General features: G+C 43.1%; 1 protein-coding gene across 2 annotated transcripts in view; it reads left to right on the top strand.

The window, feature by feature from the left end:
• LOC138675501 (zinc-regulated GTPase metalloprotein activator 1B-like) overlaps positions 1-20902 on the top strand; it is a 241759-nt gene that overhangs the window by 51053 nt on the left and 169804 nt on the right. For both annotated transcript variants that reach the window (XM_069763812.1, XM_069763805.1), the window contains exon 2: positions 6986-7111. In XM_069763812.1, coding sequence (XP_069619913.1) covers positions 7006-7111 — 106 coding nt within the window. In that variant the 5' untranslated portion in view covers positions 6986-7005. The remainder of the gene's footprint in view (positions 1-6985; positions 7112-20902) is intronic.

The raw sequence follows: 20902 nt of genomic DNA, 5'->3' as shown, positions 1-20902 counted from the left end.
TGCCAAATTGCTAGTGACCAGCTTGCACGAGTTTTACAAATCCCAGTTTTGGGGTTACGGACTTCCATTCTCAAGATCAATGGGTATCCTATTGTTTGGACCCCCAACGATAAAGGTAAACTTTTGTGATTTAGAGAAATCCCCTTTAACAATCCACAAGGATCTGTATAACATTAAAGCCATCTGCCTAATATTGTGTAGGTCCACATTGTTCCACCAAAGCAATTCTGACCTTCTGAGGCATTGATTCCAGAAGGCTTCTGAAGGTGCCCTGTGGTATTTGACAACAGATCATTTAAATCTTGAAAGTTACTAGACTGCACCTTCATGGACTGGACATTTTTTTTCTAGGGTATCACATAAGTGTTCAATCAGACTGAGATATGGGAAACTCGGAGTGCAAGTCAATACCTGTAACTGCAAATATTCCTGAAAAATAGTTGGTGTGGTAGTTTGCATTATTCTTTTATAATAGCTAGCTGCCGTTAGGGATTACAGCTGCCTTGGAGGGATGTACTTGGTCTTGAACAATTTATGGGTACTCTAGGTCCACATTAATACCAGTACTCGTTTTGTAGCAGAATATTGCCCAGAATATTATATTACCTCTGCTTGGCTGCCTTCTTCTCATATTGCAATGAGGTTCCAGCACTTTTTGAGGCAAAGGATGCACACGCAGCCATGTGTGCACATTATGTAAAACGTTAATTCTATATTTAAAGTTGCTTAATGGTCCAATTTTTCATGCTCTTGTGCCTGCCTATTGTATGCTCTGTTGCCAGTAAATTGGATCATTGTGGCAATGATCAGTCTTAGCAAAGTCTCATATGCACCAAGTTGTCATTATTTTTGTCCTCTTACACCTTTTTATTATTAATCAGGATTAAAGGGAATCTGTCAGTAGTATCTACCCTGCTAAGCCGTCTGTTATGATTGTGTTCACACTCACACCTAGGAAATGCCACACCTACACCCAACTGCTCCCTGTACATACTAGAAAGGCCCTAGCTCAGTGTTCCCCAACTCCGGTCCTCAAGAGCCACCAACAGGTCATGTTTTCAGGATTTCCTTAGTATTGCACAGGCGATAATTGCATCACATGGACAGGCAAGCATTCAATAACCTGTGCAATACTAAGGAAATCCTCAAAACATGACCTGTTGGTGGCTCTTCATTCAATAACCTGTGCAATACTAAGGAAATCCTCAAAACATGACCTATTGGTGGCTCTTGAGGACCGGAGTTGGGGAACACTGCCCTAGCTGAACAATTAATAAACTCCACCTCAGACCTGGAACCCTAAAAGGCCATCAAGGGGTTTTTTGTACTTCCTGACGAACCAAAGGGGAGACTGTAAGACACTACCAATAAGGGGAAAGGACAATGTGAGGAAAATACAAGAACCCAAAGTGAGAAACTAAAAAACAATCAAATGAGGTGAAGGGGTGAAGGTTAAGAAGTATTTAAAATAAAAGGAACAAAAGTCCTCTCAAGAACATAACAGTTGTAAAAGGAAAAGGTGATGGGAGGGAAAGCAAACCAACTTGCAGCAAGAATACAACTGGAGCAAGGTAAACTCCTAAGAGAAAGAGCTGTAACTCCTAAGTATACATCCACCAGGAAATATAGCCATCAAGGAAGTGCAGAGAAGGGACACTTATGTAATCCAAATACAGAACGTGATCTGGCAAACAAAAATGGGAAAATGTAAAACACCTGAAAAAGAGTAAACCAAGAATAATGACAAAGAAAGAATCAGCATTTGGACAGGAAAAGAGCCATATATCAACAGGCAGAAGAACTAACCACAAAGCAAATGGTCACCGGATCGAATCCCCAAACCGATCCATGACACTGTCTTTATGGGCTTGTACGACATAGAAAGCTTAATAAAATGATACCTTGATTGATATCTGCGATTAGAGAGAGATTCACATTTTTCTTATATGTAAATGAGCAGAGAGAGAGAGATATTCACATTTTTCTTATATGTAAATGAGCTGTTAAGAGCTATGAGCCGGATACAGATCTGCATGAAAATCAGCTTTCAGGGCTTATTTTACATGAAAGGAGGAGTTACCTGGGTGAGATGTATAATGACTGACAGTCTGATCTCTCTGCAGAGCTGTGTGTTAAAACTAACACAGTACAGCAGAGCTGAATTTTGTTTCCTTCTAAACACATTTGAAGCAGTAGCTGTGCTCTCATAGTGCTTCATTTTCCATCTCACACAGCCAGTGTGAGGGGAAGGGCAGTACAGCAGAGCTGACAGCATTATGAAAGGACAACTGCAAATGTGTTTGTAATGAGACATGATTCAATTCTGCTGTGCTGTGTTGGTGGTAAGCTGGCATAGCTCTGCAGAAGAGCTGAAAGCTTTATGAAGGTGATGCTGTAAATGTTTGTAATGGAACAAAGCTCACTTCTATACTGTGCTAGCTCTGATCTCACTGTTGAGCTGTGTGTGATTGCTAATGAGAGCAAAGTGTCAGTTATTACTTTGTTCACACTAGTAACTTCTTTTATTAAAGATAATTTCTGGAGTCAGACTATCATAGTCCTGAACAGCTCATTCACATATGAAAAAAACGCGGATTTCTCTAGAATGGGCCTGCACAACATAAGGCCCCTAGGCCGCATGCAGCCTACCGAAGGATGTTGTGCTTCCTGCGCATCTTTCAGATATGAAAACATTTGGACATTGATGTGCCTGAACTGGGAAAGAGAAAGTGATAGTGAGCCCATGCCCTGATGTGCAGCGGAATGATGAAGGCCGTACAGGCAGAGGAGACGTCACTCCATGGAGGAACCGAAGTTTAAATGTCATGCTATTTTAGATGAGTTGGGTGAGTGAAGGGTTGTGTTACTACAAGGGCAGTTAATGTGACAGTTTGGGACATTATGGGGCAATTTGAGACTTTATGGGGGACAAAATTGGGCAGTTTTGGACATTGTGGGGTAATTTGGGACATTATGGGGCAGTTGGGGGGTGATTGTGAAAGGTAACATAGTATAGTGAGCGATTGCGAGGGGGGACTTGGAAAGAGACAGTTTGGGGGCGATAAGGAAAGGGCAGTATGTGGGGGGACATTATGGAAAGCAGTTGTGTGGGGGATATCTCAGGAAGATATATAGAGGGCCAGTGTGGAAGGATATTTTGGAGTGGTGCAGTGTGTGTTGGGATATTATGCAGATGGGCAGTGGGGGGGATAATTTGGAGAGGGGCAGTGTGGGGGATATTTTGCAGAAGGGCAATACGTAGGGGTGTGTTTTATAGGGGGCTGTGTGTGGGAGCATGTACTGACGGTGATTCTGACTCTGCATTCATGTACTAACTAGTTTTTGCGCTGCATTCATATACTGATGGTGATTCTGTTGTTGAATTCATGTACTGAAGGTGTTCTGGTACTGCATTCATGTACTGACTTTGTTTCTGGTTCTGCGCTCATGTACTGATGGTGGTTCTAGCTCTGCATTCATGTACTGATGGTGGTTCTGGCGCTGCATTCATGTACTGAAGTTAGTTCTGGTGCTGTATTTATGTAATGATATTGGTTCTGGCTCTGAATTCATGTACTGACTGTGTTTATGGTGCTGCGTTCATATACTGATAGTGTTTCTGGCTCTGCATTCATGTAGAAAAACACAATAGAGCAACCATCAGCTCACCAGGTTGAGAAAGTCCTAGAATAAGGGTGTGGTGCTTGGAGACTTCAGGCTTGTTTCCTGTGTAAGTAAACTGAAAAAAAATGGGAAAATCCAGCAACCGCAAAAGTCATAAAACATCACATTTATTAGTAGATTAAAACATGAAAGGGAAAAATTTTAAAAAATGATAACGATCGACGCATTTTGAGCTACACTAGCTGCATTCATGTACTGACGATGGTTCTGGCACTGCATTCATGTACTGATGGTAGTTCTGGTGCTCCACAGAAGTGCTGACAGTTGTTATGATCTTTAGCACATGTAGCACTCCATAATGTGTTTTATGGCTATGTTAAAACTTAAGTGCTAAAACTTAGAGATTTGAGATTATGGGGAGGATTTGGCGACTTACTGCTCCAAAAAGTCAGTTTGGGTTAGTTTCTGTTCACACTGATTTTTTTGGAGCAGAAACTCTCCAAATCCTTCTCAAATACTCAAAATTTGCTTTCGGTGATGTATTAATGCACTGATGATGATTTTAGTAATGTATTCAATTGCATGTACAGCATGTAACTACCCTTTTTAAAAAATTTGCGACCCTTGGGATTGGTTCAGTATTGTGGCCCTTGGACTGAAAAATGTTGGGCACCCCTGCTCTAGAATAAGACATTGGATTCCTGAGATCAATTAATCATTTTATTCAGCTTCCTATAACCTACATGCCCATACAGATGGCTTATGATAGATTCCCTCATTGGGTCTGATAGATTTATTTAATAATATATAAGGTTTACTGTAACTTCTGATTGCTGATCAGCTTTCACTTTACCAGTCAGGGGCATTACTGTTATGAGTAGTAATTGTAAAGCACAAATCAATCTCTCTTCTAGATGAATCAGTATATTTTTGGGTGCAAGAAGATTTGTGTAGAAGGCAGTAAGTGTGGACCTGACATGAAAGTTATTACTTTAGATTAAGTTTAATAATTATTCACGATTTATAATTTTCTTTGAGAGATGGGTCCTTGTGGTTATTTCTGTCCACCAAGCAGGATGTGGGCCATTGGAGAAGCTTAAATTACATTTCCCAAGGGCACATGAGCCAGCCTCACAATGCTGATGGTTACGGGGAAACAAGTAGAAACAAAGATTTATTTTGTTGAAGGTTTCTACAATGCCAGTAATAGAAGTATGAAGGACGACCTCCTCTTTACAACAAATGAGGAATTCACAAGTAATTCCCTTGTTAGGGGAACCCTGGATATGTTTCTGTTTTATCGCCTTTCTGGATAATGACCCTGTGCTCTATTTAAAACTACTGTTAAGGACATGTAGCATAGCTGTAGAAAGACATGGGACTCAATACTGGTGATTTGGTCCTCGTGGGGTTGCGCTGGAGTCAGAATCCCTTGATTCATTAAGAGGCGCAAGCCTCCTAATGAATCAAGAGCATCTGTGCGTGGTGTGCACCAGGTCACAAAACTTACTTGAATCTGGCACTGGAGTAAGATTTGTGGTGTAAGTAAGGCTGCCGCCATTCTTCATGAATTTGACGTGCAGCCGTAGCCACTTCCCTATCCTGCCCCAGCTTCGCCCCGCTCTGACACAGTGGGCGAAAATGATGTGAGAACACCAAAAGTTGCAAAATTTTAGTGCATCCTGATGTTGCTCCAAAACTTTGTGACTTTATAAAGCTTAATTCTTGTGTAAAAGCTTTGGTGAATCGGGCCCATGGACCACACATCTAAAACTCCTATATCACAAAAATTCATAAAACTTAACACAAGGTTCTTTGTTAATATTCAGATGAAGTCCACTGTCAAGTCGCCCAGAACCTCTTAGTGCATCCCTAACTTTAAAGGTGCGGTGTCTTGTGGTGTCACCCTCTGAAATAGCAGGGGGAGGTATGCAGGTGTCCCACTATTTGCTGCTAGGTAAAGCCTCCATGGCTCCAGTTCACACCAGCCCACAAGCACAGTTCCACAACAACAATGGTGGACACAGTGCCAACAGCTAGTGAGAGGAGCTAAAAATCTCACCTTCCTCATATCTGAGACAAAAAGCTGAGAATAGGTAGAACGCCTTTTGCAGTCTCCTAAATTAAAAATGGGACAAATGAGAGGGGTGCTGGTCCAAGTGAAACAAAAGAAAGAGGGGTCAGACTGTGCAATGTAATATACCGTATATTTCAGACTATAAGACTCACCCCAAATTTTGCGGTTGAAAATAGCAGAAAAAAAGATTTTTATAAAATGGGGGTCCATCTTATTGTCCGAATTTAAGGTATCTTACCTGAAAGCCGGTGGTGGTACAGCAGGATCACAGAAGGCAGGGTCCCTTCGGCGTCGTCAGAAGTTGGGCAATGCTGCAGTCTCGGGCTGTGATACTGCTTGTCCAGTGTCGGCGGTGAGGCAGAGCTGGAGCAGGGTCACATCCTCAGGATGCCGGCGGCGGCAGAGGTGTGGCGATGCTGCGTCGGTGGGCGATGCGGAGTGCACCTGAGCAGGGTCCCTTCTTCAGGATACCGGTGGCAGAAATGTGGCAGCACTGCGGCAGTGAGCAGTGAGCAGAATACATCCTGAAGAAGGGACCCTGCTCAGGTGCACTCCGCACCGCCCACCCCCACAATGTCGCCACCCCCGGTAAGCCTGCGTTTGCACTATAAGACGCACCCCCATTTTCCTCCCAAATTTTTGAGGGAAATAGTGCATCTTATAGTCCGAAAAATACGGTAAGTGTAGAGAACAAGTAGTTTTCAGTGGTGGTGACCTGGCATATGTTCCTTATACTATCTGTTCAGCAGGCACAGGTGATTTATGGCTGGCTTGAACTACGTGACAGCATACTGAATGTCAGCATTTGGAGGATTTAATGGGAACATATTGTCAGGATTTTAGTTCACAAACAACCACAGATCACATAGTTCTTCACAAGGCACCGCCAGCAGCATTTATCGCATATTTGGTCAAGGGAGGTGTACCATCCTCAGCTGTATATGCACCAGATGCTGTCATGGTGTTGTGTACTTGGCCTGTGCGGTATCACTCGAGCCTGGAAGACCACTTGCCATTCTCTCCGCCATGCTTTCTCACTGCAGTTTAAATACTGTGATCAAAATTCATTCTCTCATTTATGAAAGAAGATATAAAATCATAAATTGTGAATCTATCACAGTACTGGAAACCAGATTGCTGGTAATTTGATAGCCTAGATCCTGTTGACAGTTTCCTGTTAAATGCTTGTGCTACGCAGATGCTTTTTTATTGATTAATTTAACTTATTTAGGTTTCTCCAAAGTAAAATGAAAACTATTGTCTATGTCATAAATCTTTTTCCAGTGTGAAGCCCTATTGTCTTCATGGAGGAGGATGACGACTGCCCAGAACTTGTTCCTATCAAAGATTTGGTACAGGATGAACAACCAGCGAGCAAGATCCCAGTCACTATCATCACTGGTTACTTAGGTGAGTACACCCTTGTCTCTTATACTAGTACTGCTCCATTGGCAGAAAACAACTCGCTCAGCGGTATAAGGAAGTAGAAAACAGGAACACTGCCTCTTTAAATCTTCGGTTGGTTTATTATATGGTGTCATAAGAAAATAAAACACAGCTCTTCAGGCAAAAACAGCAAAACAGCAAAGAAAGCAAAAATGCTGTCCTCAGTCCATACATTTGCGGGGAGCTGCCTGCTCTGCAGCACGACAGGTTCAGTCTATCCTCCTCAGGACACAAACCACTGGAGATCCTCTCTCCAGTCCTGCTGAACCAATACTGCCCCTGGAGCCAAGCTATTTAAGCCCCAGACAACACACTGGGATGGAGATAAGGTGGACATCCTCCCACCCGCTCTATGGATGTCCACATAAAAGCCAGCCTATTATATAAATTAGCTTAACCCCTCACAGCACTTAGTGTGCTGGAGGAGAAAACTCTGGGTTTATATCACTGACGTTGTTAAGCATAGTAACACATATCTCTCCTCCAGCACTTTACCAGTGATTTTGTCACAACATACATCTGAATGTTTTTTTCCTGCAGCAAACACATATATTTTTTTTTCTAAGAATATTGAGATGAATGGAACAGCCACAAAAATGTCTGCATCTAGACTCCTATTAATAAATGTAATGGTCTACATGTTGAACATCGACCTTTTTGTAGATTTTCTTTTACCTGTGAGATATTGAGGGTGGCTGGGATCTATGAGTGTCAAAACATATCAAAATATGTGATATAATTAAATGCCAAAACCCACCAAAAAATATAATTGATGTTTTTTGGTCATCACATCTAAAAAATGCAAAAATAAAACAAATCGATTAAAATATCTTATCTACCGCAAAATGGTATCAATAAAAGTCAGCTTATCACACAAAAAAAACAAGCCCTTTCACAGCACCATAAATGGAAGAATAAAAAGGTTTCGGGACTCAGAAAGTGGCAAAATAAACCAATAAATAAACCAGTATATATTGTGTGTGTGTGTGTATATATATATATATATATACACACACAGTACAGATCAAAAGTTTGGACACATCTTCTCATTTAACCCCTTCAAGTCGCGGCCCTTTTTCGTTTTTGCGTTTTCGTTTTTCACCTCCCTCCTTCCCAGAGCCATAACTTTTTTATTTTTCTGTCAATATGGTCATGTGAGGGCTTATTTTTTGCAGGACGAGTTGTACTTTTGAACGACACCATTGGTTTTACCATGTCTTTTACTAGAAAACGGGAAAAAAATTCCAAATGCGGTGAAATTGCAAAAAAAGTGCAATCCCACACTTGTTTTTTGTTTGGCTTTTTTGCTAGGTTCATTAAATGCTAAAACTAACCTGCCATTGTGATTCTCCAGGTCATTACGAGTTCATAGACACCTAACATGTCTAGGTTATTTTTTATCCAAGTGGTGAAAAAAAATTCAAAACTTTGCTTAAAAAAAAAAGTGCCATTTTCCGATAACCGAAGTGTCTCCATTTTTCGTGATCTGGGGTCGGGTGATTTTTTGCGTGCCGAGCTGACGTTTTTAATGATACCATTTCGGTGCAGATACGTTCTTTTGATCGCCCGTTATTGCATTTTAATGCAATGTCGCGGCGACCAAAAAAGCGTAATTCTGGCATTTCGGATTTTTTTCTCGCTACGCTGTTTAGCGATGAGGTTAATGCTTTTTTTTTATTGATAGATCGGGCGATTCTGAACGCGGCGATACCAAATACGTGTAGGTTTTTTTTTTTTTTAATTGTTTTATTTTGAATGGGGTGAAAGGGGGGTGATTTAAACTTTTATATTTTTTTTATATTTTTTTCATATTTTTAAAAACATTTTTTTTTACTTCTGCCATGCTTCAATAGCCTCCATGGGAGGCTAGAAGCTGGCATAGCCTGATCGGCTCTGCTACATAGCAGCGATCATCAGATCAGATCGCTGCTATGTAGCTGAAATGCAGGTGTGCTGTGAGCGCTGACCACAGGGGGGCGCTCACAGCAGGCCGGCATCAGTAACCATAGAGGTCTCAAGGTCCTCTATGGTTCCCATCCTGATGCATCGCCGACCCCCGATCATGTGACGGGGTCGGCGATGACATCATTTCCGGCCGCCCGGCCGGAAGCGCCGGTTAAATGCCGCTGTCTGCGTTTGACAGCTGCATTTAACAGGTTAATAGCGGCGGGTGAATAGCGATTTCACCCGCCGCTATTGTGCGCACATGTCAGCTATACAAAACAGCTGACATGTCGCGACTTTGATGTGGGTCTTCCCCCCCCCCCCGAATCCAGACGCCTGACATCCGTCACTCATGACCTCTGCGCGCCGGGCACCGCCTCCTCTTCCTTCAGTAGTGTCCCCGGCGCCTGCACTGTTATTTTTTTTTTTCGTTCATGCGCAGTTGTGCTGCCCTTCGAACTTACAACGCAGGCGCCGGGGACGCACCCCCACACCATCACACCTCCTTTTCCATGCTTCACGGTGGGAACCAGGCATGCAGAGTCCATCCGTTCACCTTTTCTGCGTCGCACAAAGACACGGCGGTTGGAACCAAAGATCTCAAATTTGGACTCATCAGACCAAAGCACAGATTTCCACTGGTCTAATGACTATTCCTTGTGTTCTTTAGCCCAAACAAGTCTCTTCTGCTTGTTGCCTGTCCTTAGCAGTGGTTTCCTAGCAGCTATTTTACCATGAAGGCCTGCTGCACAAAGTCTCCTCTTAACAGTTGTTGTAGAGATGTGTCTGCTGCTAGAAATCTGTGTGGCATTGACCTGGTCTCTAATCTGAGCTGCTGTTAACCTGCGATTTCTGAGGCTGGTGACTCGGATAAACTTATCCTCAGAAGCAGAGGTGACTCTTGGTCTTCCTTTCCTGGGTCGGTCCTCATGTGAGCCAGTTTCTTTGTAGCGCTTGATGGTTTTTGCCACTGCACTTGGGGACACTTTCAAAGTTTTCTCAATTTTTTGGACTGACTGACCTTAATTTCTTAAAGTAATGATGGCCACTCGTTTTTCTTTACTTAGCTGCTTTTTTCTTGCCATAATACAAATTAATAATAATACAGTCTATTCAGTAGGACTATCAGCTGTGTATCCACCAGACTTCTGCTCAACACAACTGATTGTTCCAACCTCATTTATAAGGCAAGAAATCCCACTTATTAAACCTGACAGGGCACACCTCTGAAGTGAAAACCATTGAAAACCATTCCCGGTGACTACCTCTTGAAGCTCATCAAGAGAATGCCAAGAGTGCAAAGCAGTCATCAAAGCAAAAGGTGGCTACTTTGAAGAACCTAGAATATAAGACATAATTTCAGTTGTTTCACACTTTTTTGTTAAGTATATAATTCCACATGTGTTAATTCATAGTTTTGCTGCCTCCAGTGTGAATGTACAATTTTCATAGTCATGAAAATACAGAAAAATCTTTAAATGAGAAGGTGTGTCCAAACTTTTGGTGTGTGTATATATATATATATATATATATATATATATATATATATATATATATATATATATATATATATATATATATATATATAAGTACAGACCAAAAGTTTGGACACACCTTCTCATTTAAAGATTTTTCTGTGTTTTCATGATTATGAAAATTGTACATTCACACTGAAGGCATCAAAACTATGAACTAACACATGTGGAATTATATACTTAGAAAAAAAGTGTGAAACAACTGAATTTATGTCTTATATTCTAGGTTCTTCAAAGTAGCCACCTTTTGCTTTGATGACTGCTTTGCACACTCTTGGCATTCTTTTGATGAGCTTCAAGAGGTAGTCACCGGGAATGGTCTTCCAACAATCTTGAAGGAGTTCCCATAGATGCTTAGCACTTGTTGTCCCTTTTGCCTTCACTCTGCGGTCCAGCTCACCCCAAACCATCTCGATTGGGTTCAGGTCTGGTCACTCTGGAGGCCAGGTCATCTGGCATAGCACCCCATCACTCTCCTTCTTGGTCAAATAGCCCTTACACAGCCTGGAGGTGTGTTTGGGGTCATTGTCCTGTTGAAAAATAAATGATGGTCCAACTAAACGCAAACCGGATGGAATAGCATGCAGCTGCAAGATGCTGTGGTAGCCATGCTGGTTCAGTATGCCTTCAATTTTGAATAAATCCCCAACAGTGTTACCAGCAAAGCACCCCCACCATCACACCACCTCCTCCATGCTTCACGGTGGGAACCAGGCATGTAGAGTCCATCCGTTCACCTTTTCTGCGTCGCACAAAGATACGGTGGTTGGAACCAAAGATCTCAAATTTGGACTCATCAGACCAAAACACAGATTTCCACTGGTCTAATGTCCATTCCTTGTGTTCTTTAGCCCAAACAAGTCTCTTCTGCTAGTTGCCTGTCCTTAGCAGTGGTTTCCTAGCAGCTATTTTACCATGAAGGCCTGCTGCACAAAGTCTCCTCTTAACAGTTGTAGAGATGTGTCTGCTGCTAGAACTCTGTGTGGCATTGACCTGGTCTCTAATCTGGACTGCTGTTAACCTGCGATTTCTGAGGCTGGTGACTCGGATAAACTTATCCTTAGAAGCAGAGGTGACTCTTGGTCTTCCTTTCCTGGGGCAGTCCTCATGTGAGCCAGTTTCTTTGTAGCACTTGATGGTTTTTGCCACTGCACTTGGGGACACTTTCAAAGTTTTCCTAATTTTTCAGACTGACTAACCTTCATTTCTTAAAGTAATGATGGCCACTCGTTTTTCTGTACTTAGCTGGTTTTTTCTTGCCATAATGTAAATTCTAACAGTCAGTAGGACTATCAGCTTTGTATCCACCAGACGTCTGCACAACACAACTGATGGTTCCAGACCCATTTAAAAGGCATGAAATCCCACTTATTAAACCTGACAGGGCACACCTGTGAAGTGAACTGAAAACCATTCCCGGTGACTACCTCTTGAAGCTCATCAAGAGAATGCCAAGAGTATTCAAAGCAGTCATCAAAGCAAAAGGTGGCTACTTTGAAGAACCCAGAATAGTTTCACACTTTTTTGTTAAGTATATAATTCCACATTTGTTAATTCATAGTTTTGATGCCTTCAGTGTGAATGTACAATTTTCATGGTCATGAAAATACAGAAAAATCTTTAAATGAGATGGTGTGTCCAAACTTTTGGTCTCTACTGTGTGTGTGTATATATATAAGAAAGGATAGTATATCCGAAACGTTGCCATGCTGTTCAGGCAATAAAGTCCACTTTTTTTTTCAATTTGTTGTGCTGTTTTCCTTTTTCTTTTATATATATATACAGTGGGGCAAAAAAGTATTTAGTCAGTCAGCAATAGTGCAAGTTCCACCACTTAAAAAGATGAGAGGCGTCTGTAATTTACATCATAGGTAGACCTCAACTATGGGAGACAAACTGAGAAAAAAAAATCCAGAAAATCACATTGTCTGTTTTTTTATCATTTTATTTGCATATTATGGTGGAAAATAAGTATTTGGTCAGAAACAAACAATCAAGATTTCTGGCTCTCACAGACCTGTAACTTCTTCTTTAAGAGTCTCCTCTTTCCTCCACTCATTACCTGTTGTAATGGCACCTGTTTAAACTTGTTATCAGTATAAAAAGACACCTGTGCACACCCTCAAACAGTCTGACTCCAAACTCCACTATGGTGAAGACCAAAGAGCTGTCAAAGGACACCAGAAACAAAATTGTAGCCCTGCACCAGGCTGGGAAGACTAAATCTGCAATAGCCAACCAGCTTGGAGTGAAGAAATCAACAGTGGGAGCAATAATTAGAAAATGGAAGACATACAAGACCACTGATAATCTCCCTCGATCTGGGGCTCCACGCAAAATCCCACCCCGTGGGGTCAGAATGATCACAAGAACGGTGAGCAAAAATCCCAGAACCACGCGGGGGGACCTAGTGAATGAACTGCAGAGAGCTGGGACCAATGTAACAAGGCCTACCATAAGTAACACACTACGCCACCATGGACTCAGATCCTGCAGTACCAGACGTGTCCCACTGCTTAAGCCAGTACATGTCCGGGCCCGTCTGAAGTTTGCTAGAGAGCATTTGGATGATCCAGAGGAGTTTTGGGAGAATGTCCTATGGTCTGATGAAACCAAACTGCAAAGGTTTGGTAGAAACACAACTTGTCGTGTTTGGAGGAAAAAGAATACTGAGTTGCATCCATCAAACACCATACCTACTGTAAACCATGGTGGTGGAAACATCATGCTTTGGCGCTGTTTCTCTGCAAAGGGGCCAGGACGACTGATCCGGGTACATGAAAGAATGAATGGGGCCATGTATCGTGAGATTTTGAGTGCAAACCTCCTTCCATCAGCAAAAGCATTGAAGATGAAACGTGGCTGGGTCTTTCAACATGACAATGATCCAAAGCACACCGCCAGGGCAACAAAGGAGTGGCTTCGTAAGAAGCATTTCAAGGTCCTGGAGTGGCCTAGCCAGTCTCCAGATCTCAACCCTATAGAAAACCTTTGGAGGGAGTTGAAAGTCCGTGTTGCCAAGCGAAAAGCCAAAAACATCACTGCTCTAGAGGAGATCTGCATGGAGGAATGGGCCAACATACCAACAACAGTGTGTGGCAACCTTGTGAAGACTTACAGAAAACGTTTGACCTCTGTCATAGCCAACAAAGGATATATTACAAAGTATTGAGATGAAATTTTGTTTCTGACCAAATACTTATTTTCCACCATAATATGCAAATAAAATGTTAAAAAAACAGACTGTGATTTTCTGGATTTTTTTTTCTCAGTTTGTCTCCCATAGTTGAGGTCTACCTATGATGTAAATTACAGACGCCTCTCATCTTTTTAAGTGGTGGAACTTGCACTATTGCTGACTGACTAAATACTTTTTTGCCCCACTGTATATATATATATATATATATATATATATATATATACTAGCTATTGAACCCGTTCTACGCCCGGGTGGCGAGCATTTATATTGGTATATGGTCTCCATCCTGTCATGTGCTGCTCCATCCTGCGTCCCCATCCTGTCGTGTGCTGCTCCATCCTGGGTCCCCATCCTGTCATGTGCTGCTCCATCCTGCGTCCCCATCCTGTCATGTGCTGCTCCATCCTGCGCCCCCATCCTGTCATTTGCTGCTCTCATCCTGTGCCCCTATTCTGACATGTGCTGCACCCATCCTGCGCCTCCTTCTGACATGTGCTGCACCCATCCTGCGCCTCCATTCTGACATGTGCTACACCCATCCTGTGCCTCCATTCTGACATGTGCTGCACCCATCCTGCGCCCCCATCCTGTCATGTGCTGCTCCCATCCTGCGCCCCCGTTCTGTCATCTGCTGCTCCCATCCTGCATCCCCGTTCTGTCATGTGCTGCTTCCATCCTGCACCCCCGTTCTGTCATGTGCTGCTGCCATCCTGCACCCCCGTTCTGTCATGTGCTGCCCTATTCTGGCATGTGCTGCTCCCATCCTGCGCCCCCGTTCTGTCATGTGCTGCTCCCATCCTGCGCCACCATTCTTTAATTTGCTGCTCCCATCCATATGCCCCATACGCTGCTTCATAAAGGTTGATGGCCCCCATAAGATGCTCCATAGTATATGTCCCGTACACTGTTCCATAAAGGTTTATGGCCCCCATAAGATGCTCAATAGTATATGCCCTCGTACACTGCTCCATTATGGTTGATGGCCCCATAAGATGCTCCATAGTGTATGCCCCGTACGCTGTTCCATAAAGGTTTATGGCCCCCATAAGATGCTCCATGGTATATGCCCCCGTACACTGCTCCATTATGGTTTATGGCCCCCATAAGATGCTCCATGGTATATGCCCCCGTACACTGCTCCATTATGGTTTATGGCCCCCATAAGATGCTCCGTGGTATATGCCCCCGTACACTGCTCCATAAAAGTTTATGGCCCCCATAAGATGCTCCATGGTATATGCCCCCGTACACTGCTCCATAAAGGTTTATGGCCCCCATAAGATGCTCCATGGTATATGCCCCCGTACACTGCTCCATTATGGTTTATGGCCCCCATAAGATGCTCCATAGTATATGCCCCGTATGCTGCTGCAATATATATTTAAAAAAAAACATACTCACCTATCGTCGCTGGGCGCCGAGTGCTGGGGGGCCTGAGCAAGCGGGAACACCGGCGCGCTGTGGGGGTCAGGTGCCGGTATCGCCGTTAGCTCAGGCCCCCGACACTTGCTATATTCAACTGGCCCCGTTCCACCGCTGCGTGCCGCCATATCCCGGCTCCTCTGGCTGTGACTGGTCAGTCAGAGGGCGGCGCGCATTAAGCGCGTCATCGCGCCCTCTGAACTGAACGTCACAGGCAGAGGACCCAGTGCTGGAACGGGGGCCTGGTGAATATAGCCGATACTTATCCTCCTGGCGGTCCCTGCCTCTCCGTTGGAGATCGCGGTGTGCGTTCAGTGTTTACGCATACAGCGATCCCCTGGGAGCGTCACTCTGTGGGGTCCAGACTGCGCCGGCGCTTTGCGCAGTCTCTAAAGGCTTCGGACAGAGTGACGCTCCCAGCGTTATATTATATATATATATATATATATATATATATATATATATATATATATATATATATATATATATATATATATATATATATATATATTATATATATCTACACATACAGTGCTCACCTTAAATGAGTACATCCCCTTTGAAAAGTAAGATATTAATCAGTATCTCACTGAGCACAAGGAATAAACAAGTTGGCGACATACTGCACCATCTATCTTATTCCATTCTTCAAGGACTACCTCTTTTTTTGAGCCTAGTTGCTGGATGGAGAGCGATACTCAACTTGTCTCTTCAGAACTTCCCATAGGTGTTCGACTGAGTTCACATCAGGAGACACTTGGTGACTAAATCAATTTCACCCTGTCCTTCAGAAATGCGGCAGATATGTGTTTTGGATCATTGTATGTGTTTTGGATCATTGTCATGCTGGAAAAGTGCACGTCTACCAAGGGTACAGAGTGATATGGCAGCATCTTCTCTTCCAATATAGAGCTGTAGATACAGTATATCATAAAAGTGAGTACACCCCTAAAATTTTTGAAAATATTTTTTTATATGTTTTCATGGGACAAGTAGTCAGTGTATAGCTTGTATAACTGTAAATTTGGTGTGCCCTTTAAATGACTCAACATATAGCCATTAATGTCTAAACCGTTGGCAACAAAAGTGAGTACACCCCTAAGGTAGAATGGCCAAATTGTGCCCAAAGTGTAAATATTTTGTGTGGCCATCATTATTTTTCAGCACTTCCTTAACTCTCCTTGGCATGGAGTACTTCACTAGAGCTTCACAAGTTGCCAATGGAATACTGTTCCACTCCTCCATAAGGACATCTCAGAGCTGGTGGATGTTAGAGACCTTGCAGTCATCCACCTTCCAATTGAGGATGCCCCACAGATGTTCAATAAGGTTTAGGTCTGGAGAAATGCTTCGCCAGTCCAGCACCTTTACCCTCAGTTTCCTTAGCAAGACAGTGGTTGTCTTAGAGGTGTGTTTTTGGGTCGTTAACATGTTGGAATACTATCCTGTGGCCCAATATCCAAAGGGAGGGAATCATGCTCTGCTTCAGTTTGTCACAGTACATGTTGGGATTCATGGTTTCCTCAATGAATTGTTGCTCTCCACAGCCGACAGCACTCATGCAGCCCCCAAACCATAACACTCCCACCATCATGCTTGACTGTAGGCAAGGCGCACTTGTCTTCGTACTCCTAACCTGGTTGCCGCCACACACTTGACATCATTTGAGCCAAATAAGTTTATTTTAGTCTCATCAGATCACAAGACATGATCCAGTAATTCATGCCCTTAGTGTGCTTATCTTCAGCAAACAGAAGGCTTTCATATGCATTATCTTTAGAAAAGGATTCCTTCTGGGACGACAGCCATTCAGACCAATTTGATGCGATGTATGGTCTGAGCACTGACAGGCTAACCCCCACCCCTTTAACCCCTGCAGCAATGCTGGCAACACTCCTGTATCTATTTTGCAAAGCCAACCCCTCGATATGACGCTGAGCACGTGCACACAACTTCCTTGGTCAACCATGGCGAGGCCAGTTCTGAGTGGAACCTGTCTTGTTAAAACGCTGTATGGTCTTGGTCATCATGCTGCTGCTCAGTGTCAGGGGGTTGGCAATCTTCTTATAACCTAGGCCATCTTTATGTAGAGCAATAATTATATTTCTCAGATCCTCAGAGAGTTCTTTGCCGGTAGGTGCCATGTTGTACTTCAAGTTACCAGTATGAGAGAGGGTAAGGGCAATAACACCAAATTTAACACAACTGTCCCCCATTTAGACCTTGTAACACTAATGAGTCACAAGACACTGGGGTGGAAAAATGGCTAATTAGCACAATTTGATCATTTTCACTTAGGGGTGTGCTCACTTTTGTTAGTGATTTAGACATTAACCCCATCCTGACATGCGCCGTACTAGTACTGCTCTGCGATCTTACCAATTTTACCACACGCAGAATGGTATAAAAAAACAAAAAGCAATTCCTGAATTGCTGGTTTTTGTTCATTCAGTCTTCCAAAAATCAGAATAGAAAGCGATCAAAAAATGTCACGTGCCCGAAAATGGTGCCAGTGAAAACATCAGCTCGTATCGCAAAAATTAAGCCATAACATGACTCTGTTGGCCGAAATATGGAAAAATTATAGCTCTCAAAATATGCTGATACAAAAACTAGTCTTTGCAATAAAAGCGTCTTTTAGCATGTAACAGCAGCCAAATATAAAAACCAAATATAAATCTGGTATCACTGTAATCACACCGACCCGAAGAATAAAGTCACCTAATCACTTAGGCTAGGTTCCCATTGCGTTAATGGGACCGAGCTAACGGACAGCATTGCACGGCGAAATTAACGCCGTGCAACGCGTCCGTTAGCGCGCCCATTAACAGCAATGGGGACACGCATCACTAGCGCGTGCCATCTTCGGCACGCGCTAGCGATGTGCCGGTGTTTTGTGGCGCACCGCGGACGCTGCTTGCAGCGTCTGAGGCGTGCCCACGGTCTGTTCCCCGCTCTCGCAGATCGGAGGTCTGCGAGAGCGGGGACGTTTAACACGACCCCTTTATATCACATTGCGTTAGCGCAATCCGCTAGCGCTAGGCGCTAAACGAATTGCACTAACGCAATCTGAACCTAGCCTTATATTGCACGAGGAAACGTGTAAAAAATAAATAAAACCAATTCTTCACATGCTGTTGATTTTTTCATTCTTCCTCCCAAAGATCGCAGTAAGGCTCTGCGCACAGTTATCCTGTGCTCTACGCTGAGCGCTTACACCGGGATTTCCGTGTAAATCTCTGAAATACATGATTCAGACAGAACCCCCAGCGGAAAATTCCCTGTAATGAGGCAGATGGAACCACTGTGGACGCCATAGGACCTATGATCCGGCTCTGTTCGTCTTTTTAGGATTGCATAAAAGTGCCGTGAGCCACAGTTTTATGCACTTCTGAAAAGGACACCGCTGAACAGAGGCCAGACTGAGTCCAGAGTAAATTTGCTGACTAATTATAGTGAATGGATCCCTCGGGGGTTTCATCTACATCACCTCACTCAGAGCTTTAGATGGAAACCCCAGAGTAAGTGCTCAGCGTGGAGCGCCAAATAAATGTGATCCCAAATGTTATGTAAAATGTTCCCAATAAAAGCTTCAACTCAATCCACAAAAAAGCAAGTCCCCACTCGGGTCTGTCATTTGTAAACGGAAATATAAGGGGCTTCTACGTTACTGATAGCACAAATTCTCCCTTCCCGAATCCAAATCCTACCCCCCTTCTGAGCCCTAGTGTGCCCAGACCACACTTAGCCCCACATGTTTGGCATTTCTGTAGTAATGAGAGCCTGCCTAATTTACAGGTGCGTGTCTCCAGAAGCATGAACTGGGCATAATGTACTGGTCACTACAATGGCAGTTTGCAATTTTCACTCAGCAACATCCACTGCTGCCTGTTTCTAGAAAACATCCATGGAGCCAAAATCGTCACTATATCTGTAGATAACTTTTCAAAGGGTATAATTTCCCAAATGGGGTCACTTGATGGGGGGTTCTGCTTTTCTAGCAATTGGGGGCTCTGTATATGGAATCTGCAAACTAATCTAGGAAAATCTGCACTCCAGGAGGTAAACAGCGCTTTGTCCCTCATTTGTCTCGCTGTATGGCTAGGCAATACTGTACATCCACATATGGGGTATTTCTACATTTAGCAGAAATTGTGGGGCAAATTTTGGTGCCATTTTTACCCATTTCCCAATGTGAAAATGTAAAACTTGGGGCAAACACACAATTTTGGTGGTAAAAATGTAAATTTTTTTTTCACTGTCCAGTGGTATAAAAGTCTGACACACCTGTGGTGTCAACATAATCACTGCACTCCTAGATGAATTCATTGAGAGGTTCAATTGATAAAATGGGGTCACTTATGGGGGGTCTGCTGTTCTGGCACCTCAGGGGCTCTGTCAATGTGACATGGCCCCCTCAAACCAGTGCAACAAAATCTGCACTGTAAAATGGCGCTACTTCTCTTCTGAGCTTTGCACTGTGCCTCAAAAGTAGTTTTTGACCACTTATGGGGTATCGGTGAACTCAGGAGAAATTGCACAACAAACTTTGAGGACCATTTTCTCCCATGTTGCCCTTTTGAAAATACAAAATTTGTAGCAAAAAATGATTTTTGCTGAAAAAATGTGATTAGTTTTAGTTTCATGGCTTAACGTTAGAAACTTCTGTGAAGAACCTGGGGGTTCAAGGTGCTCAAATACATATCTAGATAAGGTCGCAAAGGGGTCTAGTTTCCAAAATGGTGTCATTTGTCAGGGGTTTCCACTGTTTAGGCACATGAGGGGCTCTCCAAACGCGACATGGCGTCCGCTAATTATTCCAGCAAATTTTGCATTCCAAAAGTAAAATGGCGCTCCTTCCCTTCCGAGCCCTGCCGTGCGCCCAAACAGTTGTTTTCCTCCACATATGGGGTATCTGCGCACTCTGGAGAAATTGCACAACAAATTTTATGGAGCAATTTCTCCTTTTACCCTTATGAAAATGCAAAATTTGGAGCTAAAAAAGATTTATCTGGGAAAAATGTGATTTTTTTTTTTTCCCGCAGCTTAACGTTATAAACTTCTGTGAAGCACCTGTTCATTCAAGGTGCTCACCACACATCTAGATAAGTTCCTTAAGAGGTCTAGTTTCCAAAATGGGGTCACTTGTTGGGGGTTTCCACTGTTTATGCTCATCAAGGGCTCTCCAAACATGACATGGTGTCCGCTAATTATGCCAGCAAATTTTACATTCAAAAAGTGAAATGGCGTTCCTTCCCTTCCGAGCCCTGCCGTGCGCCCAAACAGTAGATTTCCCCCATATATGGGGTATCGGCATGCTCAGGAGAAATTGCACAACAAATTGTATGGTCCATTTTCTCCTGTTTCCCTTGCGAATGTAAAAAAAAAAAATAATTAGGTCTAAAGGAAAATTTTTGTGAAAGAAAAGTAAATGGTTATTTTTTCCTTCCACATTCCAAAAATTCCTGTGAAGCACCTGAAGGGTTAATAAACTTCTTGAATGTGGTTTTGAGTACCTTGAGGGGTGCAGTTTTTAGAATGGTGTCACTTTTGGGTATGTTCTCTCATATAGGCACCTCAAAGTCACTTCAAATGTGATGTGGTCCCTAAAAAAAGGGTATTGCAATTTTTTTTTGTAAAAATGAGAAATCGCTG

Source organism: Ranitomeya imitator, chromosome 1 (assembly GCF_032444005.1).
Source record: "Ranitomeya imitator isolate aRanImi1 chromosome 1, aRanImi1.pri, whole genome shotgun sequence".
NCBI lineage: Eukaryota > Metazoa > Chordata > Amphibia > Anura > Dendrobatidae > Ranitomeya > Ranitomeya imitator.
This window is presented reverse-complemented; position numbering and strand designations above follow the sequence as displayed.